The 23250-nt window shown below is 34.1% G+C and overlaps 2 protein-coding genes across 3 annotated transcripts; both read right to left on the reverse strand.

Moving 5' to 3' along the window:
* Positions 1-5421: 5421 nt before the first annotated feature.
* On the reverse strand, positions 5422-7476 carry LOC114401990. Its single transcript, XM_028364553.1, has 4 exons — positions 7132-7476; positions 6645-6983; positions 5839-6257; positions 5422-5584 (listed from the first exon to the last, which is right to left on the reverse strand). The coding sequence occupies exons 1-4, from the start codon at positions 7474-7476 to the stop codon at positions 5422-5424; spliced, it is 1266 nt and encodes a 421-aa protein (XP_028220354.1).
* A 14177-nt stretch (positions 7477-21653) lies between these two features.
* Positions 21654-22940, reverse strand: LOC114403911 (umecyanin-like). Of its 2 annotated transcripts, none has more exons than XM_028367140.1 (2): positions 22654-22940; positions 21654-22102 (listed from the first exon to the last, which is right to left on the reverse strand). In XM_028367140.1, the coding sequence occupies exons 1-2, from the start codon at positions 22835-22837 to the stop codon at positions 22011-22013; spliced, it is 276 nt and encodes a 91-aa protein (XP_028222941.1). In that variant the 5' UTR covers positions 22838-22940; the 3' UTR covers positions 21654-22010. The 2 variants fall into 2 exon arrangements, with proteins under 2 accessions (XP_028222941.1, XP_028222940.1); XM_028367139.1 differs by having other exon boundaries at positions 21654-22088; positions 22654-22932.
* Between the last annotated feature and the right edge of the window lie 310 nt (positions 22941-23250).

The raw sequence follows: 23250 nt of genomic DNA on the forward strand, positions 1-23250 counted from the left end.
ACGTTACGAGACCTAGTTACCTAGGTGATTACGTATAAACAAACTAGCATGGCCGTTAGTTAGTTAGAAGGCCGTTAGGTCCGTTATAACCACTTGTACAGTAGTTACGTACAAAAGCTTATGCATGTACACGATGTATAAAAGGGACCTTCCATGAATGAACAAAATGCAAAAAACCATTGAAGTACAGACTCGTTTTTAGGAGGGGCCTTGACCTCGAAACAAGGCAGTTCTCTTTCCTCTCTCTCTCTTTACACCACAACAAAGAAGTTCATTTGTGTTAATTGGGTGTGAAAGGAGCGGTCTGTACAAGTGTAGGAATAAAGAATTTGTTAGAAGAGACATTGGGAGTAGGAAATGTGGTTGTCCCTTCAGGCTTCATGGGAAACCAGTGCATGGAGGGGAAGGTTGGATGGTGAAGTTGATATGTGGGATTCACAATCATGAATTGGCCAAGTCCTTAGTTGGACATCCATACGTTGGGCGATTGACCAAGGATGAAAAGAAAATTATTGCTGAGATGACAAAGTCTATGGTGAAACCAAAAAACATCCTGCTAACGTTGAAGGAGCACAATGTCAATAGTTGCACCACAATCAAACAATTTTACAATGCAAGAAGTGCATATCATTCTTCCATTAGAGGAGTTGATACTGAAATGCAACATCTAATGAAGCTTCTTGAACGTGATCAATACATTCATTAGCATAGATTGAAGGATGAAGTTATGGTGCGTGATCGGTTTTGGTGTCACCCAGATGCAGTAAAGGTATGCAATGCATGTCATCTGGTGTTTTTTTATAGACAGTACCTACAAAACAAATAGGTACAGACTCCCACTACTTAACTTTGTTGGGGTGACACCAACGGGGATGACATTCTCTGTTGGGTGTGCATATCTAGAGGGTGAACGTGTTAATAATATTGTATGGGCTTTGCAATCGTTTCGAGGTCTATTTTTAAGAAACGATCGTCTCTCTGTTGTTATTGTCATTGATAGAGACCTAGCACTGATGAATGTAGTGAAAACTATGTTCCCGGAGTGTACAAACTTGTTGTGCAAGTTTCACATTGACAAGAATGTCAAGGCCAAGTGCAAATCTTTAATCGGTCAAAAAAATGCCTGGGAGTATGTGATGGATAATTGGGGTACTTTGGTTGATTGTTAGTCCAAATAGCAGTTCGTTGAGTGCCTTCAGAGGTTTCAAATTGCTTGTTCACCTTGGCCAATGTTCGTTGACTATGTTAAGGAAACATGAATTATCCCACACAAGGAAAAATTTATTACAGCCTGGACGAATAAGGTCATGCACCTAGGCAACACAACAACAAACAGGTATTAAAATGTTATTTTTTTCTAGTAAGGGTTATTAATAAATGGTATTTAATTGTTGTATATTTGTAATGTTTGTTGTGTATTTTAAATGTAGGGTTGAATCTGCTCATTGGGCTCTAAAAAGAGTATTACAAAATAGCCTTGGAGACCTGTGTAGTGTTTGGGATGTCATGAACAACATGATCACGCTGCAGCATGTTGAAATTAAAGTATCCTTCAACACCAGTACGCATGTGGTTGGAAATGTATTTAAAAAAACCTTATACAAGAGGCTTCTTGGAATGGTTTCAAGGAACACTTTAAATGAGATTACTGTTGAGGTTAAGCGTCTACGTTATGTTGGCAACGATCCCTCTTCTTGTGGTTGTGTGATGAGAAGCACACACGATCTTCCTTGTGCATGTGAGTTATCTAGGTATACTGCTGGCAGCATCCCAGTGGATTCAGTCCATATGTTCTGGAAAAGACTTTGCTTTTTAGATCAAGGGTTATGTGAGGCCGAAGTCAACATCAAGGAAGAGATTGAGACCATATCTAAAAAATTTGAGGAACTTTATGTGTGTGGCAAAGTAACTCTCAAGAGTAAACTTTGAGATATTGCATACCCTGATCAAAACTCTATGTGCCCTCCTCCGTCAAAGGTAAACACTAAAGGTGCACCGAAGAAACCAATGAAAAGAAGTCAAAGATCCACAAAGCGTGATCCATCTTACTAGGAGTATGTTGATGTTTTTCATTTTGTTCAAAGCAGTAACTCTTTAGTGAAACGTAGTGCATCATCTTCTGAACCACCGAAGCCAACAAGGATCATCCCGATGTTGGATCAATTTGCGCCATTTATGCAGGGTTTCATTCACAACGTTATGGATGTGAAAGCGGACGGTAATTGTGGATATTGGTCCATTGTCGCTTTATCAGGTATGGGGGAAGATTCTTGGCCGTTGGTGCACAACGAATTGATTAAAGAACTTTGCAGATGGTCACATGACTACATGAACCTCTTCGGTGGCACAGAGAGATTTGAACGATTAAGGTTGTCCCTACTTGTTGATGGGTTTTCCAAGGTATGTTTTTAGGTTATTTTTTTAAGAACAAACTTTAAATAACTTAGATGTGTATGTTTACTAGATTCAGGTAAGTGTGGACAAGTGGATGGATATAACGGCGATGGGATATGTCATTGCATCAAGGTATAATGTAATCCTTGTATCGTTGTCCCGACAACAAAGCATGACATTTTTTCCTCTTAGAAGTTAACCACCACCCGATTCTTCTGTGCACCGCATGATATGTGTCGATCACGTGTTTGGAAATCATTTTGTTCAGGTACATTGAAGATAGTTAGTCTAACTTTTAGAATTATGCAATGACTTCCCTGGTTCATTTGAGTTAATAATGTTTGTTCACGTACAACAGGTTTATTTGAAACATCGTTGTCCTTTACTGCCTCTAGTGTTGTTGTGGTCAAGCAATTGTTATCCTCAAGTAAAGCAGTAGCCAATTCCATATATTAGTAGAATGCAACAGTACACAAGCTTGATGACCTTCAAAAGAGACTATGTCGACCTAAATGAAGACTGAACATGCATTGTTTATCTAATTGTATTCATTATGTGATATAAATTGTTGTAAGTTGTTAATCAATAATTATTAAGTACTTGTTGCGTTAAGAAAAAAATTAGTTGGTGCAACCAAAATCAATTATGCATGTATGATACATCGTTGTCATAATTGACAACACATAATGATATGCATGTGTATTAAAGTTTGAGCGTGACACGACATTGACCGACTTGACAACATATTCTGATGCACTATACAGCTTGACACCACATTATTTTTTTTTAAAAAAAAGGTGAACCAATCTGTCGGTGAGAACCATCTATATATATGAGATACGGAAAATGCTAATAAATCACATACTCTCCCAATTGTTAGACAAACTATGGCATTTTTAGGAGAAACTAACACTCAGACGATTGTCAACTCAGGGTTGGGTTTCATTTTTCCAAATGGATTGATTATTCACAATGATAGTAGGGTTTACTTCCAAACTCCCACTCTGGTGCCCATTCGAGTACCAAACAGCTGAAATTTTGCAACGCTAAAAACCAGAATACACAATACCCTTCAACTAACCGACAAACAATTTTTGGATGAAATTCACTACCAGCAGCCATTCAAAGATACAGGTAACCACATTCGCTTTCAATGTATGCAATTGATAAATGATGATGATGTCAACACAATGTTAATGTGTAATGATCAATTTTTGTGTGTTGGTCTGATTGAGTTATTATGCACCGTTGGAAGAACACCACATGGAATAATAAACTTACTTGAACGCACTATGACCCCTACTCATGATGTGCTTCTGTATTACAACGGGAGATGGAACATGTCACGCCAAAACAACATTGTAGGTTATGCGTTCACAGGAAAAAATCCAAAAAAATTTGAAATTCCTTCAGGATGTACCATCGATGAATTGAAGGATTTGATAAAGCAAGTTGCACCTGAAGGGATTCCCCCTCATGGAATTCATGCATCACAAACGGTAAGGCGATTGTATTTTCGACAACCAGGTCATTATGAGTATTCAGACAAAGATCAAATTTGAAATTATTGAGCAGAAAACTAATGATGATGTGTTGAAGGTCTTAGTATAGTCTAACTATTGGAAACAATTTGGGCCAATAGAAATTTTAGCTGTTTTTACTAAACAGGTTATGGAAATCGAAGACTACATGCCTACGTCGCTACAGGATTGAATGCAAGTTTTATTTTCTAGTTTTTCATGCAAATTTTATTTCTTTCCAGCATGTTGAAGTGAATGTAATGTTTGAATTTGAGAAGAAAAAAATTGTGTTTGGATTTTTTTTTATGATTATTGTAGTTTCTAACGCAATTGTAGCACACATGTATTTTTATGATACCAAGGTTAGACAAGTGGCAGTGACCGCAAAAACATTTAAATGTATTTTGAAATAATTATATTTTGAAAATATTAACACAACAAAAGTTTAGGACCCAAAACCAGTCAATATTTAGTTCAATGACTAAAAATTAAAAATTGGAAAAATTCAATGACTTCAAACATAATTAACCCTAACAAAATAAGAAAAATCATAAGTATAACAAATAAATAAAAAATCAAATGAAAATTAAATAAATACCAGATATCATTTACATTTTGTTGGACCAAACTTCCAATAATAAAAATAAAAACATCAAATTTCTTTTCGTCTTAAATATAATTTTGATCTTTTTACTTTAAAACATAAACATTTAGTTATCTTATTTTTTAAAATCTATAGTTTTTTGAGGGCCTATTCAATGGAACCGGTTGATGATATTATTTTATTTTTGTATTCTTTGACGTCCAGACATGAGAAATAGCGCCCCTCAAATGTCTTAGGCGACTCGCACATAATTTTAAAAAAATTCCGAAAAGGGCTACTTAGACATATTTGAAGGGTCAAAATCCATTTTTTTTTATTTTGTGGTTGTTTTTTGAGGGCCTATTTGATGAAACCGGTTGACAATATTATTTTTTTTGTGTTCTTTCAGGTCCATACATGAGAAATAGAACCCCTCAAATATCTTAGGCGACTCACACATAAGTTTAAAAAATGCCGAAAAGGGCTACTTAGACATATTTGAAGGGTCAAAATCCATTTTTTTTTGAATTTTTGTGCTTTTTTTTAGGTCCGATTCGATGGAAATGGTTCACACTATTATTTTATTTTTTTTGAGTTCTTTGACGTGCAAACAATACAAATAGTGCCCCTCGAATGTCTTAGGCGACTCGCACATAATTTTTAAAAAACGCCGAACATGGGTACTTGGCCATACTTTTAACGGTCCAAATCCTATTTTGTTTTTTAATTTTTGTGCTTTTAAGTTCTAGGCATAATTAGATTTTATTTTCAATAATTGATGATGTCACTCATAAACACTACACGGAAAATTAAATAATGAAATAAATAATTTACAAAAATTGTATTACCAAAATAATGTAACAATTACAATAATGTTATCAAATACAAAAATAATACATATCATATCAAAAACTAATCTATGTGCTATCTACGTCGCGCCCTAAGACTTCCACTAGAGGCTTCACCCTTAGCGATCCGCAGGATATCTTCCATGATGTCATGTAACTCTGTTCCTGCAATCACCATCCTAAGGTTGAGCACACGCTCCAACCTTTTCAGCGATCGCTTCGCAACCTTCACAAGCAACCTGTGACAATAAAAAAAACACAGTTATTACAAAATATTAAATAAAAAACAAATTAAAAAACACTAAATTTGTATTAAAATACCACTAAATGTCAGGGGAGATCAGCTGCAATTGGAACCTCAGGGACATGTGGCTCAACGTATGCATTCACATCTGGGGCAGCTGGCTGTCTGGGCTCATCGCCTTCCTGGGTCGGCGTGACGAACGGGGGAGATATCTGGAAAAACCACTCCATGTAGTCCGTTGTTACCTACCCAGGGACAACACAAATCTCACCCACGGGTGCTAAATGGTCCCCGAAATGCATCCACCGCTCGTCTATCTCGTCATACGACAACGAAGTAGTAACTGGAGGCGGAGGGATGGTTTGGATGTACTCGAACTGTCGTACCACCCGCTCTGGTCGAACGTAGACCACAACATGACCCCATCTGAGCTGCCCCTGGTAGCATGAAATAAGCTCGAAGCCCCTAACTGCCCAGTGCTCACTGTAGGGCAACCAGGAAAAATTCGTGATCATCACAACATCTAAACATGCCCTGCACGGCGCTCCTTTGATCCCCTTCATGTGTGCCTTCGTCGTAAGCCACGTCGATGCACGTGGGGTAGTCTCAGCGTATGCATCATCAGTGACGCACTGATGAACACTGGGAAAGTACTCAAATATCCAGCACTACACAAATAAAGTGAACATAACATAAAAAACCTTTAAAATTCATTTTCCAACTTAAACCTGCTTACGAACTTTAAAATTTACCTGTAATAGCGTCAAGTACCCACCTATCTGTCATGTGGGGGTCTGGGAAGCTTCATTTAGCTGGTCATACATATGAACCAGCGCGGCAACTCCCCAAGCATAGCCCCCAGACTAACCCAGGTCTCAAAAACCCTCCAGATGCACCACATGAGCATGGGTTGCACTCTTATTAGCAAAAAAAGTACAACCCACCGGGTGGAGGAGGTAAGCACAAGCCGCTACAATCCAATGTCAAGCCTGGCATCTACTCTCATACACCTCATGGAGCCATGACAGTCGCACGTAAGCCCCATGAGCACATACGGTCTCAGCTCGAGCCTCATTGCCAGATACCTCTAAAAGCTTCGTCAACAACAAGACCGCCTCATCCATGCCCAGAGGCTCAAACCTGAGTAATGCCCCTATGATAGGAAGATGGAGGAGACACGCCACATCATCCAGTGTGATCGTCAACTCTCCCACTGGAAGATGGAAGGTGCTGGTCTGCCTATGCCATCTCTCCATAAAGGCGGATATAAGTCCAGGATCATCAGTGACCACAGAACACCTTATCAATGGACTTAATCCGATGCCAGCAACTAGGCCTTCAATCTCAGGCGCTGGACTCCCAAATTTATCAACTTTCCTACCGTGGGAGACCAACTTCAACTCAGGTCATTCCTGAGTTAAATAACACAACATAAAAGTTAATTAGACATTCATTATCGCAAACAACACAACAAAAAATAAATAATTATCAATTACCAACATGTTCAGATTAAAATACCTCACCATGCTAGATACTATATGCCACATGGTCAGCAAATGATGTTAGCAATGATGTGTCATGTGGCCCACCAGGGATTCCCTCACCATGCTCAGCAGGTGATCCCTCGGCACCATCAGCAGCTACGTCCGTAGCATCTACGTCCGCAGTCAGAATGTCCTCTTCCACATGAGGAACATCCTCTGTCACATCAGGAATATCCTCAGTCACCTGAGGAACTTCCTCAGCGACATCAACCTGAACCCGTTGCCTACGGGCAGAAGCGGTAGGCCTACGACGTCGGGGAACATCAACATCATGCTCATCCCGACCCATGCCTCTGCTTGTACCACTACCTAAGGCACGAGGTCTACCTCTTGTTCTAACCATGATTTGAAAATCATGAAGAAGATGTAGTTTTTTTGAAAAATTTGTTGAATAGTAATGGATGTCATGCATCATATAATTAGTAAATAAGGTTTCTCAATACTCATTTGCTGAAAAATTTATAGATAATCAAACACAAATAGGTATGTCATGCAATTTTAGATAGTACAAGTCAAACATCATAGGAGAGCTTTTGTTATTTTTATTTGCGTTTTGATGAGTATTTATGAAAATAGTAGTAGTGGTTATTTTGGGGGCATAGTAGTGTTTTTCTACTTTAGTAGTGGTCGTGTTTTCACCAACAAGGTCCTGTTTGGTGGTGATGTTAGGAGATGTGGTTCTTAAATAGTAAGGGATGGTGCAGTCTAGGTACACTCAACATTCATATATACAATGTGTGCACTGAGTGATAGATATGTGATTCAATAAATTGTGTTCACACAGGGTATGGTCCAAGGTGACATGAATGTGAGTTTCAAGGAGTATCAATTTGGTGAAGTGAAGCAAAACGTGTTAGGTTTTGATATAATCATGGTTGAATAAAGTTATACCAAATTTAAAGTGTAGTAGAAAGAAAAATCAATTGGCTGGACCAAGTGGTGATGGATTGGAGTTCCTTAATTCAAATAGTTGGTAGAATCCTAGAATTCTCAATTTGAAGTTTTCATAAGCAGGTTTCTTTGGGAATTTCGGTTTTGCAAATTAGGCAGAAACATTATTGTTATCTCAATATCAAGATTTTCCCTATTTGGTTCTATTAAACAAGTAGTGATGAGTTTAAATCATAATTGGGACAGAATAATCAATAATATTTAGCATATTATTTGATCTCCTCTTATGAATACACTAATTTTCTTTTTAGCTAAGGGGATTGTATAGCTTATTTTTTCAGCTAAGCAACCATTTCATACGTGTTTGACCTAGCATTTCAATTAATCAATAGTAGCTTGTAACTTGTATAATGATTAAGCAGTAGCACCAACATAGTTCCTTGTTTGCAACTCTTAATGGTTTCACAAATTATTCTAATTTTGTACAATGATTCTAATTTTGATGTAGATTACATTTTCAATACAATTATTCTAATGCTTCTCATTCTAATTGCAGTGATCAGAGTGTGCAATGTTTGCCATAGGGATGGAAATGTTTATTAGCCTATGTGTGTGCTTTGACCTTTCTTAAATTTTTAATTTATTTTCAAGCATAAAATAAAATACAAATTACAAACAAATGAGAAACACTCATTGAATATACTATGCAACAGACCTAATTTACATATAATCATGTATAATTCTAATAAAAACATATAAGCAATATAAATTAAAACACAAACAAAAAAAAATCAAAAATCAGATTGCAAAGGTTCTTACGGAAGAACTTCTTCCGTAAGAAGAAATTCATTCATACGGAAGAAGGTTCTTTTGTATGTTCTTACGGAAGAACCTATTTCCATGACAAGAAAATCCTTTATACGGAAAAACCTTCTTCCGAGTGAACATACGAAAGAAATTTCTTCCATACGAATGAATTTCTTCTTACGGAAGAGCCTTCTTCCATAAGTTCTTACGGAAGAAGGTTCTTCCATATGAACTTACAGAAGAACCTTTTTTCGTACGAAGCATTTTCAGACAATCACACATACGGAAGAAGGTTCATCCGTAAGTGAAAAACGCTTCCTCTCCTCCCATGGTTTCTCAGAAGAACGAAGTCTTCTACCCTAAAGCCATAGCGCCTAAACTACATCACCAATGGCAATTAAAGAGGAGGGGAGATAGGAGGTACTAACCTCGACGATGGAAAATGCCAGCAAACACACCAACGGAGCTCCAGAAATGCACGAAAATGGTAACAGGAAGAAAAGCAGGCGCGGAGGAAGTGAGAGTGAGATGAGGCGCGTTGTTTTTTTAAAATTTTATAGAAAGGCAATTTAGCCCATTCACATAATTGTTTGGTGCACCAACAATGTTGCTGGGTGCACCTAGACAGTCCCTACATATTTTAATGAGCCTTGGATCCATAGGCCTTACCTTAGCCTTAAGTGAATGCCAATTCGAGGTTACATGCTAATGAGGTCTAAATGTTGATTATGTTATCGTTAAGTGGTCTCCCTAATCTATGATTAGGATTCTTTTTGGGGTTCACCCTGGATGAGGGGTGTTTGACCTAAGACGAGAGGTATTCGGAATGAACCTAAGGGTATTTGGCCTGGGTTGAAGGGTATGAGCCCTTTGGTGTTTCTGGGTGGGGCTCCGCTTGTGGTACAGAGGTATACCGAGGGGGTCTTCTGATTATTCTTGGGATGATCTGGTTGATTGTCTAGTGGGGTGTTCGATCATGGCTGAGGGGTATCTCAATTCATGTGTCGAAGCACCTATATGTACACATGCCCCCCATGCCTCAAGTCCTAAAGGGACGAGGAGGGTTTTTAATGAACTGTTTTGATTTTGAATTTTGAATTTTGAATTTTGCAAGTCTAATTGTTACTGTCATTGCTTAATCTTTAGCCATTATGGTGTTTTGAGCTAGAAATGAGGTGTCACTTTGTTTCCCGTGTGTATGGGCTTGGGGCGTATGATGTAACACCCTCTACCCCGAACATACATATAAACAAATAAAACATATAAAAATATTGATCAACAAATTTACGTGGGTAAAAGGTTCACATTCACTTCACTATTACCAAATAAGACTTATTAAAAACATATTGGGCTCAAAACAAGACTGTCAAAGTTTACAAAAAAAATGTTTTGTTAAATCAGTGAGGTAAAATAAAATAAAATAACATCATGCAATTAAAATAAAAACTCATCCCCAATGTCACATCCTATCAGAGCATTGTGTCCCAATGTCCTCTGGCAGAGGTTCTTTAAAGTCATCCACCTAGTCATCTGCTCCCACGAACACAAGGTTTGAGATAATCACAGGATCTAAACACAAATAGCACACAGGGAGTAAGTTATCACAAAAAAATAACAAAACAAATAAACAAGACGTAATCAAAATAAATTATGGAAATATTAATAACATAACTCAACTTAATACAACCCACGTCACTTCACCGCTTTATCTTTAAAATTTTTTTTTCAATCACTAATCACATTACACATGAATCACACACTCGAGTCAAGACGCAATAACACTCATCAATTGCATTATAAACAATTAGCAAGCGTTATGCAACAATTATACTAAGACTCAAGCCTATATGCAATGTGGTACCATGTCAGTGAAAAACCACCATGGGGCGCTTAGGAGTACATAACAAGACACACCATACAATGGGTATGTCCGGTCATTTTCACTAAGTAAAATCATAAGGTGACTAGTTAGGGTCACTCTGTTTTGCAAAAATGCTCCAACCATATGGGATCAACATAGGCTTAAAGGAGCATTCAAACCGAGTGTCTTTACCCCCAAAGCCTAGACTCCAAAGAATCCGTTAGAGTCTCACCTTCCTGATTCAAGTCCAATCCCTAAAATAATTTTTGCAAGCAGACATTGCTCATGAATTATACAATACTCATGACCTCACACTCATGTTTTTAACACGTTTAACACATTGTGCTATAATTTAACACTGGTTCCTAACTAGGAACCTACACTTTTTCTTTAACACTGGGCATAAACACTTTTCTCAATATAAACACTGGTCGGGTTATTGTATAATTCACATCTCACAACATAATTATTGTCACATCAAGTGTTAAACACACACACTTATTCACAACCAAATATCATGCCCACAATTTAACATCTCAAAATGTCACAATCCACCATCACAGGTTTACATGTATCTCACAAATTAACACATGTTCAACTTTGTACTTATACTCAATTTCAACAATAATATTATAAGCAGGCACTGCTCATGAATTATACAATACCCACGACCTCACACTTGTGTTTCAAACACGTTTAACACATTGCACTACAATTTAACACTGGTTCCTAACTAGGAAACCTACATTTTCCCTTTAACACTGTGCTTCAACATTTTTCTCAAGATAAACACTGGTCGAGTTATTATATAATTCACAGCTCACAACACAAGTAATGTCACATCAAGTGTTAACCACACACTTATTCACAACTAGAACTCTTGTTCACAACTTCACATCTCATTATGTCACAATCAATCATCTTATGTTTACGTGTATCTCATAATTTAACACATTTAATTTGCACATATACTCAATCTCCATAACAATATTATAATCTCAAAGTAATATATTATTCTACAATTCATCATATATTCAATTTATCACTTATATACAATTTCAATCATAATTTCATAATCCCAATATAACTATCTATTATGCTAATCTTATTCAAAACACAAACAAATTATACAAAATTATTTCTCTATCCATGGGGAGTAAAACCCCTCACACAATTTCACATAATCATGCAAGAAGAATTTCAATACAATAAACATCCCAAAATAAATCTCAATTTGATCCTTTAAGAACCCCTACACATGTTCATTCAAACCTCAATTGCGATAAACGCATCTCTTACTTCTAAGTGGGCTCACGTGTGTATTGTGATAGCAATAGCGGCATCTCTAGCAATTTTTTGAGATTTCTCAAGTTTTTCCTCTGACTGCTCTGATAGGGTTCCCAAACGTTAGTGAAAAGGAGAAGGGATTGAAACCTCCATTCCACTGTCTACGTGTGATGAGTATTTCTCCCTCCACAGACGTTATTTTCTAAATCCCAACGGTGAAGATGTTTGTAAATAAATCTTGAACCAAATATCAAACTTTCACAACAATCCAACGGTCAATGAGTCCGAGATCGTAGTTTTACTGAGACAGTTTTGAGTTTCTGCGGGAGAAGGAAAATCTATGATGCAAAAGGTATTTCTCTCAGCTCTGACATGATTTTATAATTCTCAATGGTGAGAATGTTTGGAAATGATTTCCAAACCTGATGCTCAAATTTCATGACGATCCAACGGTTAATGGATCCGAGATCATCATTTTTATGAGACAGGTTTGGTGGTATGTTGGAAAAAGAGAGGGTTTTGGGAGGAGGAGAAGGGAAAACGAAATTGAGAGGGAGAGGAGACATAGAGAGTATCGTCAGTATGAAAACTGACCTAAGATGCCTCTATTTATAGCTAGGGTACTCACAGCCTATTATTTACTTTATTTTTTTGTTTATTATTTTATAAACAAATACTCTATTTTATTTCTTATGAAATGAATAAATCAAATATCTTTTTTTTTTCTTTCAAACCATTATTTTAATAAAGTTATTTTTTCTTATTTATTTAATTACAAAAACCTCATAATTTTTTTCTTCTAAAAATCTATTTATTTTAAATGAAAAACCTTTTTAATTTAATTCACGAAAAATGGGATGTTACATATGACCTTCAAGGGTCTTGGCCATGTTATAAATAACACACTCCACTTATCATTTTCACTTTTTCCTTCATTCCTTGATTTTGCTCTAAAGTTGATGACTACTTGTTTGTTGCATCCGATGAGTATTAAAATTTTAGGTAGGTTGTTTTAGTTTTCATAGGTTCTAGTGTGAGCACGAGAAGGGTATTTAGCTTTCATCGAGGGCATTTTTCCACTCCAAAGACTTTGTGTCTCAAGGTGATGCCTCTTTTGACACCAATACATTTTCCTCTTGGTTGTCCTTACTACTTTCTTCTCCTACCGATCAAAAGTCCTCTCCTTGGGCTGACGATGCACCATCACCTCAAGCCGATGGGGTGCTGTCGCCTCAGGCCGATGGGCTACCGTCACCCAAAGTTGGTAGTAGAACAATAATGGGGGACTAAAACAATAATAAAGTCTTAAAATAGCTACTACTCAGATATGAGACGGGTAAAAATAAGTAGGTTAAGTTTTATGAGAGTCTAACTAATCCAAGTTGATTATATAAGTAATTTTAAGTTTTAATTTGACACTCATGCATGGTAACTTAATTTTTGTAAAAATTTGCAAGCATGCTTGTTTCTCCTTACCACACAACTAAAATTTTGTGGAAGAGGTTTTTTTTCATTAGCAAGTTTTTGTGGAAGAGGTGTGTAGGTTCTAGTGTTCTTCTTGATGTAATTCCTTTTTAGAGTTAATACTTTTGGCAATACAACTATACATTAATTATCCATGCATATTTCACAGTTGCATTTTCTATGAACCTTGTTATGTCTTGCTAACAATATTTTTGACCAATGTATGTACATTATAATAGAATTATTTTGACTTAATGATTTTTTTTGTCCTCTATCTTACTTTTTTGGTTCAATTTGGTTTTTACCTTTTAAAAAAATTATTTTAAATTTTAAGAGAAAAAGTTCATTTTAGTTCTTTATATTTTAAAAGCCATTCAATTTGGTCCTTTTCATTCTGGCCTCTCTGTTAGGGACGTTAGTTTAACGTCAAAAAAGGTTGAAGCTAATGATTATTGGTAGTTTAAAACCATCAATAGTTACTTTTGGCTTTTAACAAATAAACCATTTCCTTAAACCTACAAAAAAAATTCTACAAACATATTTTCCGAATTCAATCATGCTTCGCTCCTTCTCCAATCCCAGATTTTCAATCCCAATCTCATGACTCTAGTTTCCAATTCCAAACTTCTCCAATGAGACCTTGTTTGGTGTTCTAACTTAACACTTTCGTAATCAAACTAGATTTCACAATTCAAACTTCTCCAGTGAAACATTGTTTGATGTTCTAACTTAACTCTTTCATAATCAAACTACATTTCATAGTTCAAACTTCTCCAATAAAACATTGTTTGATCTTCAATTATAATATGCACCAACGTTGATATCGTTCTATTGCAGATGATTTAGAGTAGTTGAGACAATTTCATAGTCAAAAGTCCACCTACACTGCCAATTTTCATATGATAGGCTGGCTTGGTTAGACAAGAGAGTTCAATGATAAGGGCTAGAGAAAGATATGAGCACAAGAGAAATAGTTATTGCTAAAGATAGAGAGATATGAGACGACTTGTGACATAAGCTTGACTAGGCCAAATAGACCTTATTTGCACCACCTCCTATTCCGTCCACTTCGACTGCTCCATCTGTGAGCATTCCTCCCATAGGAATTATGGATCATATTGTAGAGATTCTTACCAAAGTGTCCAATCCTCATGCTGTCGTTGTTGCCTAAAATACCTCTGTCGGTGCCCAAACATTAATGTTTGACCCGTAGGCCAAGTGAAAGGGATGAACACAATGTTTGCACTTCTTCCACTAAGTCAAATGACATGGTGACTAATTCAGCTGCCAATCCTTGATTATCTCATGTGAACTTAAGTATTTTTTTCTTTTGAATAAGTCCAATTTAGGATGATTTTGGATTAACTAAGTGACAGGTTTGTGGTAACTGTTGACAATTTGTTTGTTTTTTTCTCTATTCCTCTTCTCAAATAAGAGGATGAAAATGTTTCAAATATATAGCATTTATACTTCGATCAAGCTCCTTTCCATCTGAATTAATTAGCCGATATGCTCCATTAAGTAAAATTTGATTAATTATAAATGGTCTTTCACAATTTGGGGACCATTTACCAAGTTCCAATTATTTTGCACCCAGAGGTAAAATGGACTTTCAAATGATGTCTCTTTAACTAACACTACTAAAAAATGAGTTTTAACATCGTTCTATTAACATCGGTTATTTGAAAACCGATGTCGTTAAGCACTTACAATATCTGTTTTCAAATAACCGATGTTAAAATTGAATTTAGTGCGATTTTAACATCGGTTATTTGAAAACCGATGTTGTAAGTGCTTAACGACATCGGTTTTCAAGTAACCAATGTTAAAATCGCACTAAATTCAGTTTTAACATCGATTATTTGAAAATCGATGTTGTAAGTGCTTAACAACATCGGTTTTTAAATAACCGATGTTAATATAAACTCTTTTTCTTTAATTATTTATATATTTTTTTAAAAATCATATGTTGAGTTATTAATTATGTTTTAATTTTTAAAAATATAATAATTAATAAACAATAACAAATTCAAAAGATAAGCATTTAAAAATTAAACTAAATTTTTAAAATAAATTTTGTAATTTTAATTTTATTATTTCATGATTATCATTTAAATATAACACATTTATATAAATTATTGCATATTAGTTCATTTGAAAATAAAAAAAAAAACTATTTTTAATAATAGAGTTTAACTTTTATAGAATTTTTATAGAACGTTGGTAAAAACAATTATATCTTATAAAAATTAAAATTTATTATTAATACACTACAATAAAAATTAAAATTTATTATTAATAGATTTACTTCAAAGATGTTGTTAACCCCTATATTTTTTTTAGGTTTTTGTTTTTTTTTGTGGTTTGAGAATTGTTAGGTTTTTGTTTATGTCGTGTGTTGTGTTGTTGTGTTGAGTGAAACGAGTGATGTGGTCGTTCGCGTCGGGGTCAAATTGGTTTCCAAATACGCACGGGATTTGTGTGGCGGTGTCGTGTAGTGTTTTTTGTGGCTGGACTACGAGAGAGAGAATTTTGTGGTATGCTTTTTGTTAGTGCATTGATGATGAGAAGGGGTGATATGTCAGAATACAGAGCGGCCTTTTTACGTTGAAAACTTTCAATGGGAGCGTGGGTGCCCAAATTTAGTGTTCTTGTCTTGATGATTAAGAGCTTGAAAATCCTTAGTATTTCCATTTTTCTTGTTTATCTCCATGTTATATAAGTTTGCCTTCTAATGATAAACTAGATATTTGGGAAAGCATTTTTATCTTCCTTATCATCTCACTTTTTCTTGGATGATTTTTGTCTATAATGCACTCTTAGCATTCTATTAAAAACTTACTTTGTTAGAGACTTAAAGTGATAAGCCATTCTCTATGCTGATTTAGATTTCTTACATTTTATTATGTCCTTAATTGTTTGAAGGGACTTGGCCTTATCTGCAATTGTTTATGCATGTGCAATTAATAGTATAGCTCTCATTCTCTGAGGTAACAACCAGTCTTGTTACCTAAGAGAAATCTTGATTCAAAATTGAATGCTTCAAGTGCAACCAATAAACCTGGTAAGTTCTTGCACCAGTTGTGTTCTTGTACCATGTATTGTCACTACCACTAATCTTGATTTTTTTTATGCAGACATTCTTTCTTGCATCATGTATTGTCACTACCACTAATCTTGATTTTTTTGGGATTGCTTTCAGATAAAATCAAGTCTGTTTATGTGAGAAACTTGTCACCTGCAGTGTCTCCTAAAATTGAAGACGAATTCAAGAATTTTGGTAGAATCCGGCTTGATGGTGTTGTTATTAGAAGTCACAAGGTATGTATCACTTTATCTCCAAATACCTGTATTAATTATGATTTTTGAATCTAAACTTTTCAATCTTATCCAGGATGTCGGTGTTTGTTATGCATTTGTTGAATTTGAAGATATGACTGGCGTTCATAATGCAGTCAAGGTTTGGATTTGCTCTTAAATGATTAGTTTGGGATATGCACTACACTCTTGAATTGTGATGTAGTAATGCACCTTGACCCAAAGCTAATACTGAACTTGCTATGTTGTCTCAATTAATGTTTATGTAATATCATGTTTGCAAGCAGGATCTGTTCAAATAGCAGGAAGACAAGTATACATTGAAGAACGAAGACCAAACAGTAACATCCCTTCTCGAGGAGGAAGTATGACCTTTTTTTTCAAGACTTTTGAAGTTGCATATCCTTATGTTGTTCGAAAACTTCTCACAGAGAACTCAGCTACAACAAGGAATATATTGCATTTGGTATTATAAGACCTTGAACAATGAGTTTTGTGCCAATAGTATGAAGAGCTGTAACATAAAACATCTCATCATGTGTTTGTTGTTATTTACTGATGTTACGGCATAGACAATATATTCTGAGCATCTTTCTCTGAGAAAAAATGAAAAGAAATTTAATATCTTTTTATATATTATTAAACTCTGGGAAGTAGCTCTGTATGAAACTCTGGAAAACTAAAAAAGGAAAAGATAACACAAGCATTGGAGAAGAGTAGGACTGATGATTTTGCAAGCAATCATATAGAAATGTTGTAATGCTTTGTTCTTTTTATTGTTGTAATTCGCTCTCCTAATGCTTCAGTTTTCCAACTATCCCTATCATGCATTCTTCTTTAGAGGATGGTTCATATCCTCAACTGCTACATCTTGCTTCCCTATCCGGAATACTAAAAGGTAAGCTACTGAATCAATTGGCTATAGATAAATTGGTTAATATATGTGGTTGTAACATTCATGGTTTGCAATTAGTCAAATTATTTTGGATTTTTTCTTTCTGAAATCTAATATATTGATAATTACTCATTTGTTGACTTTTGGGATATAGGAGCCTTCCACCTAAGGCAAAGAATTTGGTAGTTGTTTGGGGTTTGAGAGCTTTTGTCTTTGGTGTCTACTTCTACACCATGAATGGATACAAGATATTTAGCCACCAGAAGGAACAAGTGAAAGAGAGATTGTAAGTTCACTAAAATTTTGTTATGAATGTGTTTGTAAGCTCACTGTCATGTTGGATAGAATGCTAGTTTATTTGACTATCTGCATGCATATGAGATTTTTTTGGGGTGTATAATGGTGGTAATGGGGCTTGTACTTAAGATTCCATGCAAACTACTATAACTCCCACTTTTTGGCCGACCCTAGTGGTTTGAATAATGAGATCTTTGATTGCCCTTCAAGTTTATATTTTGTTATGCTTTAGTTTTAAATGTTAAGGCTTAGCTACAAGTCTGATGACTCTTTAAATTGAATGCATTATACTGTAATAAACAAACATATAATGCAGCTGAAGATGCTCATTATAAATTTACATATCAACATCGGTTATTTAAATAACCGATGTTGATATGTAAATTTATAACTTTTTTTTTCAAAATTTTTATCATATAACATCGGCTATTTAAATAACCGATGTTGTATTTATTAGTTAACATCAGTTTAAAAAAACTGATGTTAACGATATCACTTTCAACATCGGTTATTTAACCGATGTTGAAAGTCTTAAATAACCGATGTAAAAACCTTATTTTCTAGTAGTGTAATTCACTTCAGCTTAACATGTTTATTGTATGCTCTTTCTACTTCTCTTTTGTTAAGCTGAATTTAATCAAGTTCCATGAGTCAATTCTCATTTTAACTCATCAAACATAGATTATTGATACTTATCCAAAATTAGCATGTTCTACTTTGCTACCTTCAAAGATTGCACATTCATCTCCAAAGGCAAAACGACATTGTGTCCATAAGTCTGCAAAATGGGGTACAATTGGTTGCTTTGGTTGAAGTATTTCGGCAGGCCCATAGTGCTTCTTAAACATTTCATGCCATCTTTTTGGGTTTTCTTCTAAATTCTTTTTGACTATGTCAATCAAGATCTTGTTAGTGGCTTCAACTTGTTCATTTGCTTGTGCATAGTATGGCAATGAATGTATCAGCTTGATGTTGAATTGTCATATTAATATAGTTTTTGATATGTAGTAATTGACTTAGGTGTGCTGAATCTATAAATGATGTCGTGTTTAATGAATTTAATAATAACTTCTTAAGTTACACTAACCAATGGTTTAGCCTTGACCAATTTCATAAAATAGTCAGTAACTAACAACATCCATAGCTCATCCTCTGAATGGTCAAGGCTTGATCAGTGCATGCATTTCTTATAACATCACTAATTATCGACTTTTCAACGCATATCACACTATGATACTTCATATGATAACACTTTAATACAGATACGTGTGAAAACTATTTTTGTATTTAATTATAATATCTTAACCATAAAGAATTATTCACACACACACACACACACACACACACACACATCTACGGATAAACACACACACACACACACACACATCTACGGATAGAAATACCGTTAGATAAGACTTTCCATGAATAAGATTGGTCGGTTTGAAAAAGTAAAGGCTCTAGCTAGCTTGACCTATTTCCTATCATGGGCCTTTTTTAGGCTTGATGTAACCTTTTTTGAAAGTTTAATTTAGACACTAAAACCTATTTCATATTAAATGTTTATGTATGTCTGATTTATTTGTAAATAGGCTAATTAGCTAATAGGCCAGTGAAAAAATAAAAACTATATTTCAAAAAAACTATAAACAATGAAAAATAAAACCACTGCTACTTATATGAAACTAAAAATTAGAGAAAAACTAAAACTATCCAAATTTTAGAGGATGGCTGATTTGATGATTTAATTTGCCAGTAATAAGAAAGTGTTATTAATGATACAAATGAAATCCTTTCAATACTTTAAACTAACTTATTGACCTTTAATTTTAATATAATTTCATTTTTAAGTTACGTAATTTTTTTTATTAAAAGTTGAATATAAGAATTATTTTTTTATGAATGTATTAAAGAATTTTAAATTTTGTTTTAAGAGTTTAATGGATATACATTAATAATGTAATATAATTTTATAATATCATTCAATCACATATCAATGTTTGTATATCTTTTAAGATATTTATTATAAAACTTAACAAACTTAACATACATACATGCTAATTTGTCATTAAATGATTGTTTAAAACTAACATTGTCAATGTATAGTTGTTTTTCACTTGTTTTAATAACTAATTTATTTTTGCAAACTACAAAATAAATAGTGGTGCAAGTGATTTGGGTTAGGTTGAGTTTAGTCTAATTTTAATCAAATCCAATTAACTTATTTGAGTAACATTAGATTGGATTTACCTTTCTTTTAGCGCCCAATCTGACCTAACTCATCCATAATTGGGTTGGATTGGATTTAGTCATTGGATTGAATAATTAAAAAAAATGACACTTCTTTAACTTTTAACAAAAAAAAAAACTTCAAAATAAGTAATTCAATATTGTTTTATTGTTTCTTAATTTTAATAAATTAGTAATTAGTTTTCATTGCTTTATTATTTTACAACTCACACGTGGTGTTTAATAAAATCATTCAAACTTCTTTACAATTTATAGTTATTTGATTGAGAAAATCTCTACAACCAAAATAAATTGTTGTAGCTTGAAAGTGAATGCAGTGAGAATTAAGCTTTTTTATTTACTTTTTCTTTATTACGTACTCATAATCTTTCACATACAGCATATAGAAAGAATTAGAAAAATATTACTTTGTATTATTTATTTATTATGTAGTTGGGTTGAATTGGATCACGTTTTTGAAACTTAAAAACCTGTTGCTCAACCAATTCTAATCGGGTGCACTAAAAAACCCAGTCAAACCCCGCAAAAATGTGATTACCCGTACATCCCTATTTTGCGGAAGTTTAGAACTAAAATTCAATACTAAATTAAGCTCTCTCTAAATATGGACTATTAAAGCTAACTTTTGTCAAAAGTTTCGAACCATCATATTCACAATTTGAATTTGAACAATTTAAAAAAAAAATGTTTAACTCAATGCATGTTTGGTTTCTTGTTTGCACAACTCCAAATGCCTGCCTGTTCATGCGTTCCAAAGTAGCGAATAGCGAAGTAATAGTACTGCTGAATTGGAAAAAAAAAACGTGGAATATGTTTGAACCTAATGTTTTTCTAAACACAACCTAATCATTAATCGAGAACTAATAGTGTGCAAATAGTAGAAATAGACACGTTAATCCGTAATAGTTGGCTGGAATAGAATTAAGTTTTGATCCTTAAATGTGATTGGGGTAAAAACTCTCATTAAAGATAACCAATTAAGTTATCCTACAAAATGACTCATCACAATACTTGGCACCAAAAATATATTTACGAAAAAAAAAGACACGTTCATCCATAAAGCAACAGTAAGCGTATAAAACCCAAAACAGAAAAAGTAATTCAAGGTCTATTAATCTAATATTAATTTAGGTAATATCTTTATTTAACTTTAAAATTACAATATATTGTAAGTACCATTACAATATATATTTATTAAAGAATATAATATATTTTTAATCTCTAAATTTTAATTGAATCTTATTTTTAGTTCTAGAATTTTCATAATGTGTAATTCAGTTCCTAAACTTTATATAAAAAAGTATTTTTAATCCCTTGACTTATTCTTTAATTTTTACATATTTTTTAATTTTAAGTTGTGAAGAGAAACTAAAAACATGTTTTTTTTTTTTTTTATAAAATTTAAGGACTAAATTACGGATATGAGAGTCTTGTGATTAAAAATAAAATTCAATAAAAATATAAAAACTAAAAATATATTTTATCCTTTATTGAATCATAAACAACCCAACAAGCCTGGAAGATGTATAGTGAGTGTTCACAGATTAGGAAGAATATGCTCTGGTAACCTTCCAAGTTACACGTCAAAGTAACTAACTGGTAACGGTGAAGCAGAAATACACAGCCAAGCTAGAGAGAAATGCAGATAAGATTCCAAACGATAGTGCAGGAGCAGCAGACACATTGATTCTAAACTTCTGGCCTCTTTCACAGTGATCGTCAACTGTGCAGATGAAATAGACAGGCCCAGGTGTAGAAACAATAGTATAATTTATCGTTGCACCATTAAATATGTACGTGAGACCACCTTCTAAGCTGGTGCTGCAATTCTCGTAATAAATATCGTCTTTCCTAATTCCCAACGAATGCTCTCCGCTCCAGCTGAAAACTGATCCATGTACACTACAAAGTCAAAATATTGAAGCACCTACAGTTTATGTGCAAATAAACTAATAATACGTTATGTATATATAATGTATCATATACACTCCTGGACCTAATGGGCTTAGTTGGCAGCACATGTTGAGTTTGTGGGAAAAAACTTAAGTTTTATACCCGCATAATATACTCCTGGGGAAGGACTGAAAACATTAAGTGTCATTAAGGCCTAGATTAAAGATTAGTCTTATAGTTACTCACAAAATTAAAGTTAGTAAAGATATCTCCAAGTTTACAGAAAAAGCAAAGACTCTAATTATGATGGTTATTAAAAAGAAAATTATATACACTCCTAATATTTTTCTACAATCTATCTGTGTTCCATGTAGCGAAGATTATATGTCCTTAGGACTTAATGTATTTATTTTCATTTAGCAATTTTATTTTAGCAAAGACGATATCCGAATATATAGTTAATGTTTATTTTCGTTTTTAGTAGAAATGAAGATTGAACTTTTTTTCCGGTGAGATAAATAGATGAAGTATAATGAGAATGAGTGCATATTAAAACTTACTGAGTTTGTCACCAACATGGAATCTCTTGGTTCTAGCCCAGTCCATATAGAAGCTCTCATAGGAGGGAACGTTCCATCCGAAGTTGTCACCAACCATATATTCTGTTGCTTTAGTTACACCAATTATGAAAACCATTGCAATGGTGGAGTATCCTATCATATTTAAACCCACGTTCCTTGCCATTTTTTGTGTGTTTTTAGGTCGTCTCCTCGTTGGAACTTTGTTCTTTGATGTTGAACTCTAGTTCAAGAGGATAGTATATTGTGTATTATGAGATTGTGGTGGGGGACTATTTATATAGAGGTCCGGGAGAAATTCTTCTCTGAATTTAGAATACTCCAATGAAGTATTTCTTTCGAAAAATTTTCTGTACACGTATTTAATTAGTGTTAGAATTCTTCCCGCGATAATTGTTAGATTACGCTTTCTATATATACAAACTAAAAGTTATTAAAAACATCAATAATTGATTGAATAATTTGTATAAATTATTATAAATCTTTGATATCTAAATTTAATTTCTGTGAAAAAAAAGAAAGTTCCTTATTAATCTTGGAAGAAGTCATAGTTATTTTGAGATAATTGACATGACACAT

Source organism: Glycine soja, chromosome 20 (assembly GCF_004193775.1).
Source record: "Glycine soja cultivar W05 chromosome 20, ASM419377v2, whole genome shotgun sequence".
In the NCBI taxonomy this organism is placed as follows: Eukaryota; Viridiplantae; Streptophyta; class Magnoliopsida; order Fabales; family Fabaceae; genus Glycine; species Glycine soja.